The 21,723-nt window shown below is 32.9% G+C and overlaps 2 protein-coding genes across 3 annotated transcripts; one reads left to right on the top strand and one right to left on the bottom strand.

The window, feature by feature from the left end:
* Nucleotides 1-3,990: 3,990 nt before the first annotated feature.
* LOC106772069 (titin) lies at nt 3,991-8,602 on the top strand. Its single transcript, XM_014658221.2, has 2 exons — nt 3,991-4,295; nt 5,467-8,602. Exons 1-2 carry the CDS (start codon nt 4,248-4,250, stop codon nt 8,314-8,316), a joined length of 2,898 nt encoding a protein of 965 aa, XP_014513707.1. The 5' UTR covers nt 3,991-4,247; the 3' UTR covers nt 8,317-8,602.
* Nucleotides 8,603-8,952: 350 nt separating this feature from the next.
* LOC106772189 (transcription factor PIF3) lies at nt 8,953-13,925 on the bottom strand. Of its 2 annotated transcripts, none has more exons than XM_022785119.1 (9): nt 13,273-13,925; nt 12,762-12,989; nt 11,426-12,641; nt 11,228-11,350; nt 11,062-11,127; nt 10,676-10,741; nt 10,067-10,585; nt 9,372-9,492; nt 8,953-9,290 (listed from the first exon to the last, which is right to left on the bottom strand). In XM_022785119.1, the coding sequence occupies exons 2-8, from the start codon at nt 12,845-12,847 to the stop codon at nt 9,385-9,387; spliced, it is 2,184 nt and encodes a 727-aa protein (XP_022640840.1). In that variant the 5' UTR covers nt 12,848-12,989; nt 13,273-13,925; the 3' UTR covers nt 8,953-9,290; nt 9,372-9,384. The 2 variants fall into 2 exon arrangements, with proteins under 2 accessions (XP_022640840.1, XP_014513903.1); XM_014658417.2 differs by having other exon boundaries at nt 8,953-9,291; nt 9,374-9,492; nt 11,228-11,332; nt 13,273-13,920.
* Between the last annotated feature and the right edge of the window lie 7,798 nt (nt 13,926-21,723).

The following is a 21,723-nucleotide window of genomic DNA, read 5'->3' as shown; positions in this document are numbered from 1 at the left end:
AAATGTTTTTTAGACGTAGTTTTTTTTTGTTTAATCATTCTAATAGTCCCTATTTTCGGTGATTTTTTCAATTAGGTCCCTCATTTCTTCTTTTTCTCAATTGGGTCCCTATTTTTGAAAAATTGAAGCAATTAGGTCAGTGTCGTTAGTTCCATACTAACACCGTTAAAAAGGATGACACATGTTAACTCGTGATTTTTTTGAATTTTTTAAATATATTTTTAATTATTTTTATTTTATTTTTTATTTTTTTTTATTTTAAAAAAATTGTCACGTGTCAAGTTGACATTGAGCCACGTGGCAATGATAATGTGAGGTGGCACTGATAGTGCCACGTGTCACTATCAGACCACGTGTCATTATATTTGTCTCAATTTGGTCCCTATATTTTTAATTTGTCTCAATTTGGTCCCTGTACTCTTATTTTGTCTTAATTTAGTCCTATTTTTTTAAAAAACTAAAATTTTTTGTTTCTCTTCAAGTTCAAACAAAATTTTATTTGTATATAAATCCTTACAAAGAAATTTATACAAATTAATTTTTTTATGAGAAAAATAAAAAAATTACAAACTAACATATGACACATTTTTATTTATATAGTAGTAAAGAAATCATTTAACCTAAATAATATGAATGAGTAACTTATAAAAGTTAACATCTCAATAATAAATATTTTTGTGAAGGTAATCTACACAAGTATAGTCTCAATACTTCCTCGACAATTCATAAAAAATTTCTAGAGTTAAATATTTCGATTTGAAATACATCATTACTAATAATTTGCTCAACAAAAACAAATTTAAAGACAAAAATTTGAAAAATGTACATACCGTGTTTTATTTGGGAAAGAACAAATTTTTTTAAATTTTTAAAAAAATTAGGACTAAATTGAGACAAAATAAAAATACAAGGACTAAATTGGAACAAAATAAAAATACAAGGACCAAATTAAAACAAACGCAATGACACGTGGTTTGACAGTGACACGTGGCATTGTCAGTGCCACCTCACACTGTCATTGCTACGTGGCACAATGTCAACTTGACACATGACAAATTTTATTTTTAAAAGAAAAAAAATAAAAAAATAAAAAATAAAAATAAAAATAATTAAAAATATATTTAAAAAATTCAAAAAAATCATGAACTAACATGTGTCCCCTTTTTTTTAACGGTGTTAGTACGGAACTAACGACAGTGACCCAATTGCTTCAATTTTTCAAAAATAGGAACCCAATTAAGAAAAAGAAAAAATAAGGAACCTAATTGAAAAAAGTCACCGAAAATAGGGACTTTCAGAATGATTAAATTTTTTTTTAACAATTTATGTTACAAAAGTTTGCACTAAAAATCAACATAAGTTATTGAGATAAGATTTTCATTTTTCGGTAGAAAAATAATATTTGAAACATTTTAACTACGTATACTTGTCAGAAAAGAAAAGCAACTACGTAACATGATCTTGACAATTTATATATGATTTGAAGTGAACAAACAAGCAGATGGACCCAAACTCAAAGCTCCCTATCATATAAAACTTTTGAAAAAAAAGAAATGAAAATGGCAAAACACAAATAATATCTGAAGTTGGGTCGACAATAGAAAACATGTGGTTTGTGTTTGGAGTTGGAGTAAGAATATGATTTAATGCATTTAATGCAGCCTGTTGGGTGTTGTAGCTCATGACATCATGCACAATTCTAATGCTGTGCCAATCTGAATCATTCTTCTCTCTACACAAATATATAGAAAATTCATTGTAATATTTATAAATATTTATTTAATGAAAAAAAAAAGTAGATGATAAACTCTAATAATTATTATAAAATTATTATGCAAAATCACTTATTTAATTTGAAATCTTCTACTAACTTTTTACTCACACAGCTAAAACAAAAAGTAGAGAAAGAATAGTGTAACTAAATGATAAAATAAATAATTTTAAATACTTTAGGAATCTCAACTCTACCAAAATATGTTAAAATAAGATTTAACATGGAAAGAGCACCAAAACTCACCAATCTAACACTGCCACCAACATTGATAAATCATTAACTAGCTTCTCAATTTAGCTAAATACAGAATCTTTATAAATATGAGCCATTAAAGCAAGATCTACTACAGTTGCCTATCAAAGCTGAGGATCCAAATGAAGCTTAACAAGTAACACTGACCCCATTTTGTTACATATCTTCACTTCACCAAACTCCAACACCATTCCCGTCAAATACTTTACTGTGCAAACAGCTTCATCTCTCATCCTTGCCCTAATAACCTACTTTTGTAACATCGTTTTCTTAACTTCTGCTCCACCAATATCTGTCAACTGAAATCTCTGAGGGATATTCACACAAGGCATATATAGAAGCAAGTCCAAAAGAAAATGGCATTCTCCATTGAAAAAGGAGAAAAGTTTAATTATTTGGTGGTGTAAAGTTTTAGTTTTACGAACAAAAACCAAACTTGTGATGATCAGAAGCAAAGATACACATAATAAAATCAAAGCCAACACATGTTATTATACTTCAAGAACTAGGCAACTTTAAAGTTTTCCTTAAACTATAACAAAGTCTTGTGAATGAAAGATATCATCATAAACCATTTTTTTTAAAAAAAAGAAAAACTTGGTTAATTAGGTCCAAGTGAAATGTGACTTCTAGATGCCGAAAATATCAAAACGAAAAAACATTATAAACTGAAATGAAAGGCCAAACATGAATCTTGTCTAGCTTAAACGAATTGTTAATTTCCTTTTCTGTGTGGAAAGAGTCGTTTTTTCTTTTGGAGACAATTAATGGTCAAGTTGGGTCTCTATATAAATTTCCACCTAATCAATACCTTTCAAGCATGAATGTTCTTGCCCATAATGTTCTCTGTAAGCAATTTTTTTTTTTTCTCTCTTGTAATTATTTCATGAGAGGCTTAAGTGTTGAAGGACCACCTTGACTTACAGTGAAGGAGTTCAGAAATGGAAGATTCCAAAGATGGGGGGACATGTGCAGGAGAACCAGCTCAATAGCTAAAGAAGGTGGGCTTCTTTGCATTTTTTCAACATATCTCTCGCACACTACTCTTCTATCTTTAAAAACAGAGCTCTGGCAGCTGTCATGACTAATGACTCATGATACTTGTCACTTCATAATACTCATTCTCCTTTTCAAATTCACAACAAACAAAATCATATACACCTTAAGAAATTCATTTTTAATTTTATAAAACCCTTTTGTAAATAAAATTTATCAAAGTGTTACTTTTTTCTTTTCTATTGTTTAATCGTTACATAAAGTTGATCGATACAATATAATATTAGAAAATAATGGAGAAAAAATCGAAGCAAAAGAGGGGGAATAGGGGGGTATACCCTATGATGCACAACATGCGAACACCAATAAAGTGACATGAGGCAGCATCATTTTCATCCAAGTGGTACGTCTTAATACAAGTTTGAAAACTTAAGCAAATTTATCATCCTATCGTAGAACAAAACACATGTTTCATCATCTTTAAGCGAATTAGTATGACAGTTTTCCTTAACCGTTGATTTTGGTATTCATATAAAAACAAGGTAGAATGTTATCAAAATAATAATCATGACCCAAGTGAACATAACTATTTAGCAAATTTCAAGGTGACAACCGTTTATATTTGTACGTTATAATTTCTTTTAATCATTGTTTGTATACAATTATGAATGACAAAAAAGGAAGTTTAATTTAAAAGAAACAAGTTGTATAATATTATAAGTTAGTATTAGCTAGTGGATCCTTAGTTTTTGGCCGTGTTCATTTATGATCTCCATAATTTGTTGATGAAATTTAATTTAATTAAGGTTAATGACGTACAGGAATCTTAATAAGCAGAAGGGTTTGAGGAGAGGGCCCAAACATTTTCAGAGGTTAAGTGTATGAGTTTGCTGCCACTGATCTGGTCCCCAATAAAGCTAGTTACTTTGCCACAGCTCACAGCTATATGATCAACTTTTTTATTTTATACTTTTTTGTTTTTAATGGGAAAACTTTAGTGCCACCTTAATCCTAATCCTCCTAAATCATTGAGACCACCTTACCAGCTCATGTGATACAGTCTGTCAAACATCTATGTTTCTGCTTTTTTCTGTGGAAAACTAGTTGTTCTTCTTCCTAAAGTTCAACTGGTTTTCCTTCTTTTCCACCACTTGTTGCCAACCAAATTATTCCTCTCTTTATTTCTTTCTCTACCTCAACTTCTCCAAACACTTCCAAGCTCATCATGGCTACTCACACTGCTGCATCTGATCATCCTTCTGCTACTGATCAGGTCTGTTCATTTTTATTTTCTCACTTTCAAATATAACATCATGATCAACTTCTTTCTGTAGCATGTGTCCTCAATTCTAAGTTCTTTTACGATTCTTTCTCAGACTCTACCTTACATATCTTTACTCAGTTGCTAAACTGTCAGCAAATTTTGTGATTTGTTTTCATCAGAGCATTCATGAACATGGAGAAGAGTCAAAAAGTTTTTTTTCCTTTGAAACTCTTTTTTCATATCCAATCATAATTGATTATTAAGGATTTGCATAATAGATTTCAAAGAAGATTTTTTGTGTTCTATAAAATTATTCATGTATTTAAAAAAAAAAAAAATTGAAGTGGCCTGGTGAAGGTGCATACCTTCAAATTTTGTAAAAATGAAAACGGAAATGAATTTGATCAACATCTTTTCTAGAAAATATACCTGTAATCTACCAAAGCCGGATCTAGAAAATTAGTTAGGCCAAAAAATATATAATTAAAAAAATTATGTTTCTACTTAATGTTGTTGTTTGCCTAAACTAAATTTATAGTTCTGGTAACAATTTATATTTCCTTAGTAATATGTCTCACATGTACTAATAAAGTTAATGTTGCACAGTGTAAATAATAAGAAAATTTTGATAATAGATATAGATAGCCTAAAGTTCTGGTATTCTTTAAATAAATGTGGACACTGTTGAAGGTTATTTTGTACATAAAAAATTGTGAATCCAACATCTTTTATAGAAAAGAAAGTAAGGTGGTGAAGACAAAAACCAAATAAAACTTTTTCCATCATTGGCTGTAGTAGATTGTTATGCAAGATAAGTAGATACCTTTCCATAAGGAAATGGCAGATCAAGGTACCGCCATTGTTGCCATTGCATGTCAGAAAAAGTTGTGTCCTTTGTAGATGTGCATTTAGTTCAAATCAAGGTAGTGCCTATATCTTTGAGTTTGGTATCTGTTCATTGTAGTATTTTAATTTTTTTTACGAACTTGCAAATTATAAATATATATGAAACAGAAGAGAAGCAGCAGCCAAAGACATGGCAATGGTGTTATCTTATACTTTCATGTCTGTTTCTGTTTAAAAGGTTTATGTTGATGGAAAAAGCTTTGATTTCTGTGGCACGCCTTCTTACTTGTTCATACTTTGTTGTTTGTACTTACATTCATTGTTTGTTATATAGCAATACGTGAAGAAGGAAAAAGACGAAGGCATTGCACAAATGATCGCTTCTTTAGCCAATGAAGATGAAGTCAAGCCTGACGGAGACGACAAGTCTGAGAACACCTCTTCAAATAAGACAGAAGATAAGGTGACGGCAGAGCTTGCTGCAGTTGAGGAAGAACAATCTGCTGAAGATACTCTGGACCATCACAAGGTTGAAGATGCACAAAGTTCAACACCAGCTTCAACAGAAGAAGTTGATCACAAGGTTGAGCCTGCTATTGCCGTAGAAAACACCGAATATTCACTGCCATCTGAAGCAACTATTGCAACCCAAGATAAACTAAAGGAGGAGAAGGAAGTGGTTCCGGCCTCGCACACTATCAGTGATATTGAACCTGTTCATGATGCAGCCAATTCCCAGCCAGATGCGGTACCATCCACAGAACAACAGAAACTAGAAAATGAACCTGTGGAAACAGATGAGGAGAAACAAGTGCAACCCAAGACAGAAGACATTCCAGAAGCATCAACTGAAACTATTGACAAAACAATAAACACAGATGAGACTAATCCTCCGACAGAATCAGAAGGAGAGGTGGTGAAAGAGGCTCAAGTTTTGGAAACAGGTGCCGGAGTGGAAGACAAGCTTGAGCCTGTAGCTACACAAGTGGGAGAAAAAATACAAGAGGCAGAAAAAGAATTGCAAGAGGCTGAGCAACCAAGCACAATTGCAGTACCTGAACAGGCAGCTGATGCCGTAGATGGAAAAGCAACAGAACCCTCAGAAGATGTAGTGGAAGAGACCACTAACTTTGAAACGGGACCCACGGAAACAGTGGATGCAGAACCTTTGGTTACTAAAGTAAATGAAAACCAGAAAGAACCAGAGAACCAGCCATTCGAACAAAGGGAAGAGGAGAAACCAGACACATCTTCAATTCCTGAACAATCAGCAGAAAGAAGTGATGCCATAGAGGAAAAAACAAGAGAACTAGATTTTCAGGCAGAGGTGTTGAAAGAGACTAACAACTTTGAAACAGAGAAAGCAGAGCCAGTGGAGGTTAAAGTTGATGAAAGTCAAACTGAACCAGAAAAACTGGAGGAAAAAGAGCAGCATAAGACAGCTGTTCTCGAAGCAGAAGTTGAAAAGGTGGAGCAACAAGACAATACTGAGAAGGTGATTGACAACTCAGAGTCAGACACAATTCCTGAAAAGATAGAGAATACAGAACCTCAGTCGATTGAAATGGAGGAAAAGTCAAGAGAACAACAAGTAGATGAGGAAGTTGTGAAAGATAGTAAGAATGTGGAGACTAAGCAAGAAATTGTGATCCAGACTGCCAAGACTGAAGGAACTTCATCAGATGACCTGATCAAGGAAGAGAAAGCTGATGAAGAGGAGGAAACTAGCCTCACTGTAAATGCTGCACAGGTTTCAGCAAATGAGGAACCTCGATCAAATCTTGTGGAACCTTCTACTGAAGTTGTGGTTGAGACTTTCAAGAGTGAAGGAACTTCAAATGACACGGTCAAGGAAGAGAAAACGGACAAAGAGGAGGAAACTGGCCTCACTGGAAATGAAGCACAAGTCTCATCACATGAGGAACCTCTAGCAAATCTTGTGGAACCTTCTGCTGAAGTTGTGCTTCAGATCTCCAAGAGTGAAGGAACTTCAGATGACACGATCAAGGAAGTTAAAACTGACAAGGATGAGGAAACTAGCCACACTGAAAATGTTACACAAGTTTCATCCAATGCAGAACCTCAAGCAAATATTGTGGATCTTTCTCCTGTAGTGGCCGAAAAGGTTGTTGAAGAGGATGACAACAAAGAACCTCAAGCAAATATTGTGAAAACTGACAAAGAGGAGGAAACTAGCCACACTGAAAATGCAGCACAAGTTTCATCGAATGAAGAACCCCAAGCAAATACTGTGGAACCTTCTCCTGTAGTAGCAGAAAACGTTGCTGAAGAGGATGACAATAAAGAACCTCAAGCAAATATTGTGAAAACTGACAAAGAGGGGGAAACTAGCTTCACTGAAACTGCAGCACAAGTTTCATCGAATGAAGAACCTCAAGCAAATACTGTGGAACCTTCTCCTGTAGTAGCGGAAAAGGTTGTTGAAGAGGACAACAACAAAGAATCAAGCATTACTGATGTGATTGAAGGGGTACCAAATGAAGTGGCTAGCATCATAAAAAGTCCAGAGCCAACCTCAGTTGATCAGGGAGCTGAACCTAGCTTAAAAGAAGAAAGGGAGTATTCTGTTCCAGCTGATGTGGAGGAAAAGGTAGTCGTTGCCGAAAATGATGATGACAAAAAGGAACCTGAAGCACCTAATGCTGTCACTGGATCTTCAACAGAGGAAGAGGCTGAAAGCAGAAAGGTTGAGGAACAGAATGAGGCAAAGACAGCAACAACTGAAGTAGCAGAGAGTGTGAAGGTGGAGAATGTAAGAGGTGATGATGATAGCGCAGTAGTTGATGACAAGAAGGAAGGGAACGGTGACACAAAAGTAGAAGAAATCTCTAGAGCTGTAAGCGAACCTGTTAGAGAAACCTTGGCATCCAAATTTGAAGAAAAAGAAGAGGAATATGTTGAACCTGGAGTCAATAAGTTAGAGAAAGAACAAACTGTGGAGCCTGAGAAAACTGAGGTTCAAGTCACAAAGGAAAGTGACGCAATAAAAACATCCAAGGACCTTCCAAAAGAAACTCCAGCCAAACCAGCTCAAAAGCAATCAAATAACATTATATCAAAGGTTAAACAGTCCCTGGTGAAAGCAAAGAAAGCTATCACTGGCAAATCTCCTTCCTCCAAGAACCTTTCCTCGGAGGCCAAGGGCGACATTAAAGTCAAATAATGGAACTGAGTGAACTAGTTTGCAGCATTTACGTATTTGCTTTATTTTTCATTATCGTGGTGCATAGCATTATAGCATATAAGTTGGTTTTTATACATCGTAATTTTCAGTTGAATTTGTTTGAATGCCAAAAGGTGTGCAGAGTGTAGTGTATATAGAAGATGATCTAGGCCGTGATTTAGGCAATGCTGTAAAATTTGATTGTTTTGTTCTGTATTATTCTTTTGGATAATTTGCATTGTGTTTTTATTTGCTGTTGATAAACGAGGAAAGCAATTTTAACTTATTGGGTGTAAAGTTTACACTTTTGTACGTTTTGTTAAAAGAGCTCACAATGATCTAGCATTGATTGTTTATTACAAAACTGTTTCAAGGTGCTTTTGCAATCATAAGCAGTTTCTCCTTCACTACGATGATGATGTGTTAAAAATATATGCTTCTCCACCACAATGGTAACTGGTATGGTAGGTGACAAATGAATATGATCGTAGACCAACCAATCTACAAATATAAATTTTCAAAATAAATCTTTACTAACTGCTGAAATACTTAGAAGCACTAGAACAGTAATCTACATCTTAGAGCTCCTACGGTATCCATTTTCATTAATTTTGCAGGGCATGGAGGGTGAGAAAATAGATGCCAAAGGCAAAAAACTATTATTTCATTAAACCAAAGAATCGCTATGATAGATATGATCAAACACTTGAATACATATATGTAAAAATATATCAAATTTCTATGCCAATTGATTGAACAGGTTGCTAAATGGATGTACAAATGAGTTGCACCTCTTAAGATATTACAAAATCCGTGCAATTTCGTAAGTCCGGAAATTAGGATTCAGTCAGCAGTTATTGTGATCGGGTTAACCTCAATGACTCTAAAGTATCCTGTATGGGGTAATCTGCAAGGAGATTAAGACTCACGTTTTCTAAAATTTCAATCAGGCACGGTATTATTCTGGATCATAACCTGCAAGAAGAACTCAACAGTTAGTCCGTATGTGCCTTTGTGCTCGTGTATGCGCATAGTGATAGATACTCAGAAGATTTACCAGACATAACGTTATCTGCTGGAACAAGGATTAAGAGCTCCATTGTCATTAGCCCCAGAGGTATGACCGCTGTTATGAACCATAGCAGATTGCTCAAATCCAGCAACAGCTGTTTCACTCTAGCATAACAAAATTGGAGAACACAAACATGAAGAGATGAGTAAAAGAATGGAAGCAGAATATTTTCATTGAAATGAAAATTAATCATGGGGATAGCGATGCTCTAATACTTGTTCTAGAAGACCACATAATTACTTTTCATTTCAACCTTTACCTTTTTACATGTTTCTTTCAGTTTCTAAAATTGAAAATGTTCATTCAAACCATAAAATCTATTGACATCTGGTGCACCTTCTTCTAGAAGTAATATCAATCAAATAACTAGAACAATTCATTTGGTGATTTCAGGTGACCTAGAATGACTAGTAACACAATGCACAACGGCAGAAATAGAGTGCAATAGGCTTTTCACTTTTTAATTCTGTCCAGGGAAGCAAGTGCATAAGAAGATTTGGCAGAACTTTCTGAAGGATTTAATAATACTTGCAATCATAACTGAATACAATTACATGGTATTGCTAATACTTTCATGCATGACTGCTACAATTAAATCAACGAAGTAAATTCTCTGTCCTGAACCTGTATCATGAGATGCATTTATATAAAAGCCTAGAAATCTGTCCGTAAACATACCTGTGTTGGCATCTGACTTGTTGAGTCACCGCCACCAATGCTTTGCTTAACTAGTGGGCCAACATTTGGCATTTGATCCTTTAAGCCAGATGCAGAAGCTGAATCCACGGTTTCAACAAGTCCTGACAATCCACAGGCATTTAGTCCCAGAGCTGATGAGTTCATGACAGGTCCTCCAGAAAACGGCAGCACGGGAGCTCGCGGCATTGGCATGGGATGACCTTGTCCAGGAAGCCCGAGCCTTGGAAGATTTGATCCGGTCATTCCATGTAAAGCAGTAGGTCCAGACATTTGGGCGACAGGGATATGACTTCCTTGCATCTGGGGCACCTGAATCATAGGGAATCTTGAAGATCCACCATTCATATCGGGCATTCCCACCCCATAACCCATACCATATCCCATATGCATGCCAACACCCAGAGGTGAAAATGGAGTCATATGTGGTGCATGCATGTGCTGCATTCCTGCAGGTAACATCATTGGAGGCATATATAAACCAGCTCCCATTGACATAATCTGCAAAGGATATGAATCAATCTCTCACCACAAGTATATCATTTATCATCATAAAATTTTAACCAAAGCCAGAGGGCTTAGAGACATTACTTGAACTTGGAGCTGAAGTGTTTTAAGATACTCGATTGCCTCGTCTAGCATTGAGGCTTTATCCACCTATTATAATAGATACGAAGTCAGAAAAACCAAAGTAAATGAGGAATCGAGTATCAAGTGTGTAAGAATATGTTACAAAGTATTTCGTAGTCTATATTGAACTTCTCCGACTTTTATAACCAATATACTTAATAAAAGATTACAGTTCATATTCAAACTGAGGATTTAAATCCGGTAAACAAAAATGCTTAACTTCAGGTTGGTTTTATAGGATATTAGGTTGTAACTTCTGATGATTTGATAAATCTTCCTCGTTCCATAATCTTACAAAGTTTTTCAGGTGTCTAAAAAAATGAAAAAACAGATAAAGCCAAGCCAACCTTATTGCAATTTGGAATGAGTTCTTGCAACGCACGCATCTTCTCGTTGATTCTGTCCCTTCGCCTCTGTAAGCACAAATCATAATCAGAAATACCATAAACTGAGACTCGAGGGAAAATGTATTTTATAATTAATGCTACACAGATAGGCATAGGTCTTGCTAACCCTTTCAGATAGATTATGCACTTCAGCTGCACGGGTTCTCTTGGAACCTGTACCTCCACGCCCTCCAGCTGCCTTTTTAACACCCGCTGATTCTTCTTCAGCATCCTTCATGTAAAATGTCCTCTTGATTATTGGAGGGGAATTAATAAGTAAACAATTAAATACATAAAACACTGTAAATACAAGACTTTAACTCACTTCACTGTGGCACTCAGAGTCATCGGTGTCCTTTCTTTTTCGCTTCACATTTTTATTTGGCTCATCTGAACCTCTGTCAGCACCATTGCCAGAGCAAACAGAGGAAGAGGCTACTGCTGCCTCCATACTTTTTTCAGCAGTTGTCTGCCCTTTCACACCACTGTCACCAAGAACTCGATCTGCAATTTTGTCAATCTTAGTGGAACTCTCATTAAAAGCAGTCTCCGACTGTTTAGAAAGCACTGCACTCTGTTCAACAGCTTTCGACAGTGAAGTGTTCAAATTAGTCTTGGATTGATCCACATTCTGCTGACAGTGTATAGTCAGTTCCTTCGGACATTCACCACCTGAATCAACAACAACTGATTCAGGAGGATTGCTGCTAGTTGCAGCTGCATCTTTATTCTTAATTTCCATACTGTCTGATCTTGCTGAAGACAAACCAGACTTCAAGCCAATGTTCTGAAGATTAGCTCTTACCTTTGCGGCAGGCCTAGCGAAATGGGAGAAATTCATTATGGTGGAACTGGAACCATTGCCAGGCAGAGGTGGCTCTTGCTTCTTCCCTTTTGGGCTAGAAAAATCACTTGAGGAAGATAGAAAATTGGTAATTTCGCCATAAGTGGCATCCTGGTTTGCATTACTAGTACTGTTATTTTCAGTTATATCTGATGTTCTGGATCTTGAAGATACAAAAGATGTTTGACAATGATGCAATGATGGAGGGTATAACTGATTGGTGATAGCTTTGGGTTCGACATTTCCAACCTGCTCAGCTGAAGAATCGTCGAAAGCATTTCCTTGTTCTTCAGAAGTTTTATGAGAATCCCTCAAAGCCATACTGCTATTACTTTTTTTATCCGATAGAGTAAAGCTAGTTGGGGCAGGGAGGAAATCAGAACCATAGTCATGTTGCAAGGAATCATCCATTGTTGGGTAATCAAACCAAGGTAACACATCTTCGTCTTGACAGAAATCAACTTCACGGGACGGCACCGACATTGAAATTTCATTCAATCCAGAGTCTAAATCTCTAAATTTTCCCATCCTGTTGGCACCATATCCTACATCTTTGTCTCTACCCTTGGGACTGTGAGATGGTAGGCAGTGAGATGGCAAACTCCTGCAAGATGGGCTCCTTCTAACTTTACTAGACTGACCCTGGCTAGAAATCTGACCATTCTCCCAAACTAGCTCAAAAAAATCATTCTCAGGTCTACATATCCAAGTTCAAACCAAAAAACAGGGTTAAGAAAAAGAAAACAAAAAACAAAAGAATAAAATTCAAATTCAAACACAAATAAAAACTTGCAACAGCCTATACTAAGGAACTTACGAGGAACATTGATCAGATGCACGTGTGCTGTTATTCTCTGTACCAAGCTTTTCTCTGGCCAGACGGTATAACTCGTACAAAGGCATGATGATGATGATGATGATGATGATGAATCAATCGATCCGCGGAACCAAAGTACCAAAACTCAGAAAGGCCTTAAATCAAAATTAAGGCACTCGGACCCCCCAATGTAGCTTCCAACATACTCTAGTATATTAACTGGGAAACCTTTGGAATCCAAATGAGGTTGGAAGACATAGAAAAAACATGACGTAAGCCACCCTACTCTTACTATGGCATAATTATAAAAGGAAAAGAAACAAGCTTACACTAACATTACATCACAGCAGCAATAATTTACAAAACTAAAACCATTTTATTTTAATATCTCAAGTCCTTATCAGGGAGAAACAAGACTTTAATACATAATTAAATTAATAAAACAGCATCAGTCAAAAAAGAAACTTAAACAAATTCAATGTATGTATATAAGTATATATCATGAACAAACCTTGCAAAGTATAGTAAGGAACTTTAAAAGATTCGAACTATTTGGGTTCTCTTTTTTTCCCCCTAATCAGCAGCATTCAGATTGGCAAATACAACCACCCAGTTGAGTTCCATCGACAATAGTGACACCGATTGTCGGCTGAGATCATGGAAACCCATGTAACCCCAATAATTTCAGGATGAAAGCCAGTGAAATCTTCTCAAATGGGCACCCAAAAAGATACGAAATTTTTGGAAAGCATTAGTTCCTCGAGAATAGATACCAAAGAGGTATTCCTAATCCAAATGCAACAACACTACTATTTGAGTGGGAGTAATAATTCCCAATCTGCACAACCACTGGGTAGTATCAAAAAGTAAGCTTTCAGGCATAAGAGACTGTGTCTGAGCTCGAAGAAAGAGAAGACCCAAATGGACGCAGAAAGCGGCGAAAGATTTGCAGAGAGGCAATGCAGACGAAAGGCGTGTCTAGCAGTGACACAAATGAGACAGACAGAAACATAAAGAGAGTGCGAAATTCAGGGGTTTCCAAGTTCTAACCATGGTTTAGTCACAAAGAAGATGTGGTGGTTTAAGTTTCTGGGACCCTTCCAAAACCACAGGGTCACCCACCTCTTAAGCGAGTGGATCACACGCTCCTCTTGTTTCTTAAAAAATACTTAATAATAATGCAATCTCTGGAAACCAAATTAATGAAAAAAAGTGTAAAAATTTTGGTCTAATTTATGTTGTAATGAAATAACTAAAAACGTATATTAGATTGTTATTGATTAAAATCCATTAAAAATAAAAAAAAAAATGATTTTGATAAAGAATAAGCAACACAAAAAATATTATTGAATGATGGGTAGATTTGGCATGTTGTTGTGACACCACATTAAGATAGGAGGAGTATTTGTCTGTCTGCGTGTCTGTATTCTGTGTACTTAGAAGGAAAGTATCATCTTCCATGTTTTGTGGTTTTGTATATATTATCTTAGCAATCCATAATGCAACCAACAGAATCATATCCATATCATTATAACCTGTTTTGGCAATGTCACTCTTTGAAGTAGATAATCTTGAAAAATAATACTCAAATCAGATCCCTGTGCTTAATAAATTGAGGGTTAAAAGATTAATTAACAAAGTCAATGACTCCATCCAAATTGACAAAAAGTGCAATCTTTCTGCTTATTTAATGTTTCTTTTGAGTTTATTTATTTATTTGTTGTAAAGAAGAAAGATTTGAAATTATAAGAAAGAGTTAAAGTGGTTTAATTAATGGCAGTTTTGTTAAAGAATTGAAAGGCTCATTCATGTAGAATGGTCCCTTTATTTTCATATCATAGATTGCATTAATTAGTAATCTAAACACTGATTAGATTGCGTGTAGGGACCACCTAAAGAGGTTATAAAAAGGATTTGAGATTTATTTCTAGAAAATTACAACAAAGAGACGCCAAAAAGTGGGAGTTAAGAGAAAACAGGATTAGTTATGGGTCAACGAGATAATCCACAAGGGTTCTTGGATGTTTGCTGGTCTTTTCAAATAAAATAAAATAAAAAAATTAAGTCGAATGTTGGTAAAGAGAGAGAAAAGAAAAAGTTTAAATATGGTTAGAAATAGATATAAATATACTCTTTTTTAATTCAATTCAATTATTATTTTTTTTACATGTGAAATGCCTTTTGTATAGATATTTTTTTATTTAGGATTAAATCATTTTTGTCCCTAAGTTAAGTTTTGATGTTCAGTTTAGTTCTCGTTTTTAAAAATGTCAATCTTTTGTCCCTATGATATGAAAAATGTATCAAATCAGTCATATCCGTTAACAAATTACAAGTTTTTCATTAAGTGATTTGTTGTTCATAACACCTTCCGTTAACAAATCACAAGATACATAGATATGAAAACTTGTGATTTGTTGTTCATTAAATGTTATCATGAAGACTCATTTGATATATTTTTCATATCATAAGAACTAAAAGTTGACAATTTTAAAAATGAGGACTAAACATAACTTAACTTAGAAACAAAAAAAGATTTAAATCTTTTATTTATTCATTAGGAAAAGTTTTCTAAGTTGATACGTTATTTTTATAAATTATTACAATTTGATATCAAGGAGTATAAAAGTAAATATTTTTATTAAGTTTTTACGAACTGAAAACTAATATATATAAAAAACTTAATTTAATGCATAATTTTTATTATATTAAATAGTTCAAATAACACATAAGAAAACTGAACTTAATTAAATTAAAATGATTAGATTAATTTATTTAAAAAGTTAAAGTTTGGGACTAAATATATTAAGGAAAATAAATTATAATTTTTTTTATCAAAATTGAATAATTAAAGTTCGAAAAAAACGTGAGTAATTGAGGTCCATTAGAGGGTATGAACATGGTGAATGAGCAACATCTACTTGGACCCTTCTTCACCATGTGGACCTTCTATCTTTTTTCTTTTTTCTGGTGCAATGCATTTGCAGATTCAATAATCAATGATAATATTATTATTATGGTATTTAATTAATGGAGATGGTAAAGTTCACCAAACATGGTCATTATCCGAAGGAGATGAGCAGTGCATGTGGGTTTCACGTGCGATGGTGAAATTCACGAGACAGACACGTTCTTTTCTTCTTTTCTCACTTTTGCTGTTTTTGGAAGTCACATAGAATCATGTGTGACTCCTTCCTTCGAAAAGAGGACACGATTTTGGTCCTCTGCGAACTGCAATAGCCACCTTAATTCGAGTATAGCGTAAGATGTTTTGTCATTATTGTTTTGCAGCAGGTCTGCTCTGCAATTTGCAGCCCTCTCAATCTATCTATATAAGGTAAGACGCCACACGTCATTCTTTCGTTACAACTTGGATTTCTTTCTTTCCATTCACGTCATCAATTTCTTCTTCTTTTTTTTTTTTTTATTTTAAATCTATTCCTTTTTTTCATTTTCACAAAATCAAATATCAAAATAAAGAAAATTATCCTCTTTTTTCTTTACTCTTTCCTTCTTATCTTTTTCTCTCTTCCAAATAAACCATAAATATTGCTGATGTAAAGTTTTGGAGCTATTATGCAGCATATAGATATTGGAATTGTGTGTTTGGTCAATTTTCATATGAAAAGAACAAATTTTTTTTAAAGCTATTATAGGTTGCTATGCTTGTATGAAATATAGATTAATGCATGTGGATGTGATTTTTCATTTTTCAAGAACTATTAATTTAAATGTGTTTCATTTTTCAAGAACTATTAATTTAAATGTCATGTTTTGAGAAAAAGTATTATAAGTATTGTTTCTTTCTTTAATTTAAAATAATATAAAATAGCTAATTCATAATACATGAATATATTTTGTCATAAATTATTATTTAGGCATAAAATGCTAAATGTATAATTAAATAAATAATATATTTTTTGTAAAGAGTAAAAAATTAAAGTAGTAAATATTGTTTTATGCATGGTTGGGGTATAGCATATGCTTGTTGGGAAACAAAGAAATTCCCTCCACTGTGTGATAGCAGTGGCAGGGTGTGAAGAAAAAGTGAGGATAATGTTAATAAATTGTTAGCTGTTACATTATTAAACAACAGGCCGTACCCGGGGACGGATCTATTTGATGCACAAAACTAATATATATTTTTACAAATCTTTAAATTAATATATTTTATAATTTCAAAAATAAATAAATCTCTATCTGTTTTCTGATATCAAGTTCGTTCAAAATTATATTATTAGAATCAGTCACATGCATTCGATATATATTTTTTTTATTATGATTTTGTAACGAAAAATAAATATTTAAATTGTATTTAATTTCGATTTTTAAATTATAAATTATATGAAATTATTGGATCTGGTATGGTGCATTTTGAGTTTAGTTGAAGTTTGATTTTAAGTATGATATGTCTTCTATAAAAGTCTACTTCACTCAATCATACTTACAACAAAAACTGTTTTTAAGTTCTATTGCCTTTTGATTAATGATTAATCGATGATATAATATTCAAAACATGTTTAATCTAAAAATACCATAAAACAGAAATAAGTATGGGAGTGTGTGTATTTGGTAGATTTCACGTAACATTTATTTATTTTTGAGTCAGATCATAACACTTATAACTGGAACCAATTTTTATATGCTCCTTTGCAGATTGCACATGAACCCTATACCTAGAATTAAGATGCACCTACTTTTTTTCTGAGAATGTTAAATTGCTCCATGCGCAGAAATATAGATACAGGAGCGACGTATTCAATAATAATTTTTTTAATATAGTTTAAGTCTATCTTAAATTTATTAAGATACCAAATTTATTAATGTTATTTATATACTAAATTCAACAGTTTTATCAAATGAATTTTAAATTTAACTAAAATTTACAATAATGAAATTTAAACTTATTTCTATATTATAATCTCTAGCTATATATATTTAAAATGGTGATATTTTGATAACATTTTTTGATAACTTTTTTATTATAAGATATGTGTCATTATTTTATTGGTCTATTTGAATTTATATTTAAAAAAGTATTTAAAACGGATCAATCACAAACTGTTAGTGTTGTCAAAAAATTGTTAAAAGAATTTTTTTCATATATTTAACTTATAAAGATTTATTTTTTTAGGAGTACTTATTGTAAACAATATATATTTATATATTATAATTTAATTATATTTTTATTGAAGAGTAATTTGGAACTAATAAAAGTGAATTTGGATTAGTTTATTCTACAATAGTTTCTGTAGGCGTTAATAAAACAGAATTAGAATTGTATGACCTTATTAGACAGAGATTTAGTTAGGATAGATAGCATTAAAGAAGGTTGATCGGTTGTGTAAGTAGAGCAGTAATTTTACGAGGAAATGTGAAAGATTGTGCATGATAATGACATGAGATTGAAATAAGAAGCAGCAGAATAACAGTACCTTAAAAAAATATGCAGAAAATGTGTCCTTTTCCAATTATGGGAAACCGGTATTCTTATTTTAGTATGCTGCCCATCATGCCCTCAGCTTTCTTATTAAAACAACCTATCTAATTCAACTTAGGTGGTTCCTCTGCCAAGACAACTGGAAAGCATCAACACCAACAACCTACCATGTCTACCATCTCACACACAGCCTTAAAAGGAATGGGATAATGATAATTAAGACCATATGGGTTAAATATGTTTCTAATCCTTATATTTGGAACGATTTTGGTTTTAGTCCCTCTTTCAAACTAAAGTATAATTTAGTCTTTCAACTCTAGAAAACTCTGGTTTTAGTTTTTTTTTACTAAATTTTTTTAACTTTATTTATTGTTTCAAATGCGTTTCTCAGTTAACATTGAAGTAAAAATGTGTCAAACAGTGTAAACAATCCAAATACTATAATGAAAAGTGTTTGAAACAACAAATAAAGTTAAAAAAAATTGGTAAAAGGACTAAAACCAGAGTTTTCTAAAGTTGAAGAACTAAATTATACCTTAGTTTGAAAGAGGGACTAAAACCAAAATCGTCTTAAAATATAGGGACTAAAAACATATTTAACCCATATTTTTTTAGAATATTTGAACATTATCTATGTATTATTCTGTGATTGGTTCAAAATTACTTCACAATCAATAATAATAATCATAAACACTATTATGGAACAATCACATAATGACACGTAGATGATGTTCAAATGTTATCAAAAAAATATTCTTTAAGTATCATTATCCAAAAGAATAATCTACCATTATTTAAAAAATAACTTTAATATCATTCAAAGAAATAGATTTTAAATCTAATTTAATTTTATAAAATTAATTTTGGATTGGTTGCATGTGTTTTGAACACGCGAAAATCGTTCTTGAATGGAGAAGAATAAGTGAATATGAGCTGTAGTTTTATGCGGAGTGTGTAATGTGTTGCGTAGACATGATGATATATATAGTGAAAAAAATTGAAAGAAAATCTTATTTGATTTTGGCTGTTAGCTATTAGATTTCTATGTTGTATATATAAATGACAGCATTCAGGTTAGAACACACTCGAGTTCAGTGCATTGCCACTTGATCACATGAACAGTATATATTTTATTCCTCCACTTTCTTCATTTAAATCTTTCTTTCTCATTTTTTAGATAGAGTAACAATATTTTTAATAATATTTTTTTTACAACATTTTAATATATTATTTTGGGATTGATTCATGTTTATATATTTATAATTATTATTATTAATTGTAAAATAATTTTGAACTAATACAAAATAACATATAAATTGTGTTAAAATATTGTCAAAAAAATATTATTAAAGTATCATTAACTTTTTATCATATTTTTTCACGATTTTATAAAAAAAAGACCGTGCATGTAATAACACGATGACTACTTAATTGATGTAGATATTAATCTTATGTTTTTTAACATATTTTTTTCTGAGAGCAATAAATTATTTATAATTTTATTTTAACTGCAATATCAATTTTGTATTAACTATCATTTTAATTTTTTGTAGATCTTGTGATAAGTAAATTAGATAGTAAGATAAGATAATATCGGCATGATTTACGAAAAATATTAAATTCAATTATAAAGTATAAATATATAACAAAAATTGACGTGTCCAATTTTTTTTCTTGAAAATTAACTTTCAAAAGGTGTTATGTGCAATATTTTTTTTTAAGTGTTAAATATTTTTTTGCTTCTGAAGATTACTTTCTGAAACATTTTTTCTAATACTTATAGAAAATGCTTTAAGGAGAAAGAGTATTTTAGAAAATAAAATAAAAGGAAGGTACATTAGTAAATCCGGAAGGTGTAAATAACAATCACCAACTATTTCGGAGAATCTTTCTTTTTCAATGGGCTCAGCCCAATGGTTGAATTCAAACCTAATGCTGACAAAGACGTAATTAGAAAAAATATACTTTTTTTTTTTTTTTATATTAAGCTTTCTAGTTCGTGCCTCGTACAATCTCTAATATTTATTCATTTTATTTATAACAATATATGCAATTTTTCATTTTAGTATACGACGTATTTTACATTTTTTTATATTTAATCATATTTTGAAATTATAAATTATTTAATATTAAAGGTAATAAAACACCACAAATTGTTCATTATTATTTTTATGTAACTATCATTGTTTTTTGTATTTTTTTAAATATAATGACCTGAAGTGCCTCATTTTCATTCATTATATTAATTAAACATATATCAAAAGTATACTGATGAACTTTATGAATAAATTTCGTATACTTCTCATTGGAAAAGCAAAGTGTATATTATGAAATTAATAAATTTTATGTTAATAAATGGGATTAATCTTGATATAAGATTATCAAATCGATCTAATAGAATAATTTATGAGACAAATGAAGTCACATTATCTTATAAAAGAATATGATCAATCGTTTAAGTTTTCGATCAGTTGCAAGTAAAAAGGCCATTACATTTTGTATAAATAATATATACGTAGTTAAAATTATTGATTGCTACATTTAATACTAGGGTGACAAAACCCTTTCTAACTTAGCATTAAAGTACTTTTTGCATGTACCATCCAAACAATTAGCGAATACTACATCAAGCAAATTTAATAAGTAATGGGAGAGAGAAGGAAGTTAGGAACCAAATCACTTGTGAGTTATTAGTATTCATATGATCCATTATAACATTTTAGCCCTCATTGAACGAGCATTTATAAACTTACATTATGACCACAAGGAATATGATGAACAACATTGTGTTAGAAGAAGCTTCAGATGACCAGTTGGACCTGAGAGAGGTGGTGAAGAACCTACAAAAATGAATATATCAAATTCAAAGCATATATGAGAAAGAGTTAAAAAGCTTGTGTGCAGAGAATGTGGCCATGCGATAGATTTAAGATGCTAAGAGGGAACTTGGGTCAATTGTAACGCCCCGACAACTTACAGGGACTGTTGACTGCCTCCACACATCACCACGAGTCCCATCCCAGAATTACTCCAGGCTAAGCACGCTTAACCATGAAGTTCTTATGGGTTAAGCTACCGAAAAGTAAATGCATTTTGGTGATATGGATAGCCAAATCAATTCCTTTAAGCTATCCTTCAACTGTATAGTCTCATACCTATACAGTCTCCAGATCCCTCTCATTCCGGTGTATGTTCGATTCGTCCATGTGCCCCTTCCACTCAAAGCCTACCAGGAGCCGCTCCTTNTCCGTGCCCCNTGCACCATGCNTCTTGCACCGNCGATCACTCCCCGCCCTCGTNANTGCCCGGGTGTCACATGCCCACCAGCTTCCGTCTGGTTCGTCCTCGAACCAGACCGTACTGGGAGAGGCTAGGCTCTGATACCATTTGTAACGCCCCGACAACTTACAGGGACTGTTGACTGCCCTCACACATCACCACGAGACTTTCCAGTGTGCTTTGTCCTCACTCGCACACTTTCCGGGAAAACTTCCCAGAAGGTCACCCATCCCAGAATTACTC

The sequence above is a fragment of the Vigna radiata genome, chromosome 8 (genome assembly GCF_000741045.1).
Source record: "Vigna radiata var. radiata cultivar VC1973A chromosome 8, Vradiata_ver6, whole genome shotgun sequence".
NCBI classification, from domain to species: domain Eukaryota; kingdom Viridiplantae; phylum Streptophyta; class Magnoliopsida; order Fabales; family Fabaceae; genus Vigna; species Vigna radiata.
Note: the sequence above shows the minus strand (reverse complement) of the source record. Positions and strands in the feature narration are given on the sequence as shown.

Coding starts and splice junctions, on each gene's coding strand:
- LOC106772069 (XM_014658221.2), top strand. CDS start 4,248: ATGGCTACTCACACTGCTGCATCTGATCATCCTTCTGCTACTGATCAG. Junction 4,296..5,466: donor ATCCTTCTGCTACTGATCAG/GTCTGTTCATTT, acceptor TTTGTTATATAG/CAATACGTGAAGAAGGAAAA.
- LOC106772189 (XM_022785119.1), bottom strand. CDS start 12,847: ATGCCTTTGTACGAGTTATACCGTCTGGCCAGAGAAAAGCTTGGTACA. Junction 11,351..11,425: donor ACTCTGAGTGCCACAGTGAA/GTGAGTTAAAGT, acceptor CCAATAATCAAG/AGGACATTTTACATGAAGGA. Junction 9,493..10,066: donor CAAGTCAGATGCCAACACAG/GTATGTTTACGG, acceptor TTGTTATGCTAG/AGTGAAACAGCTGTTGCTGG.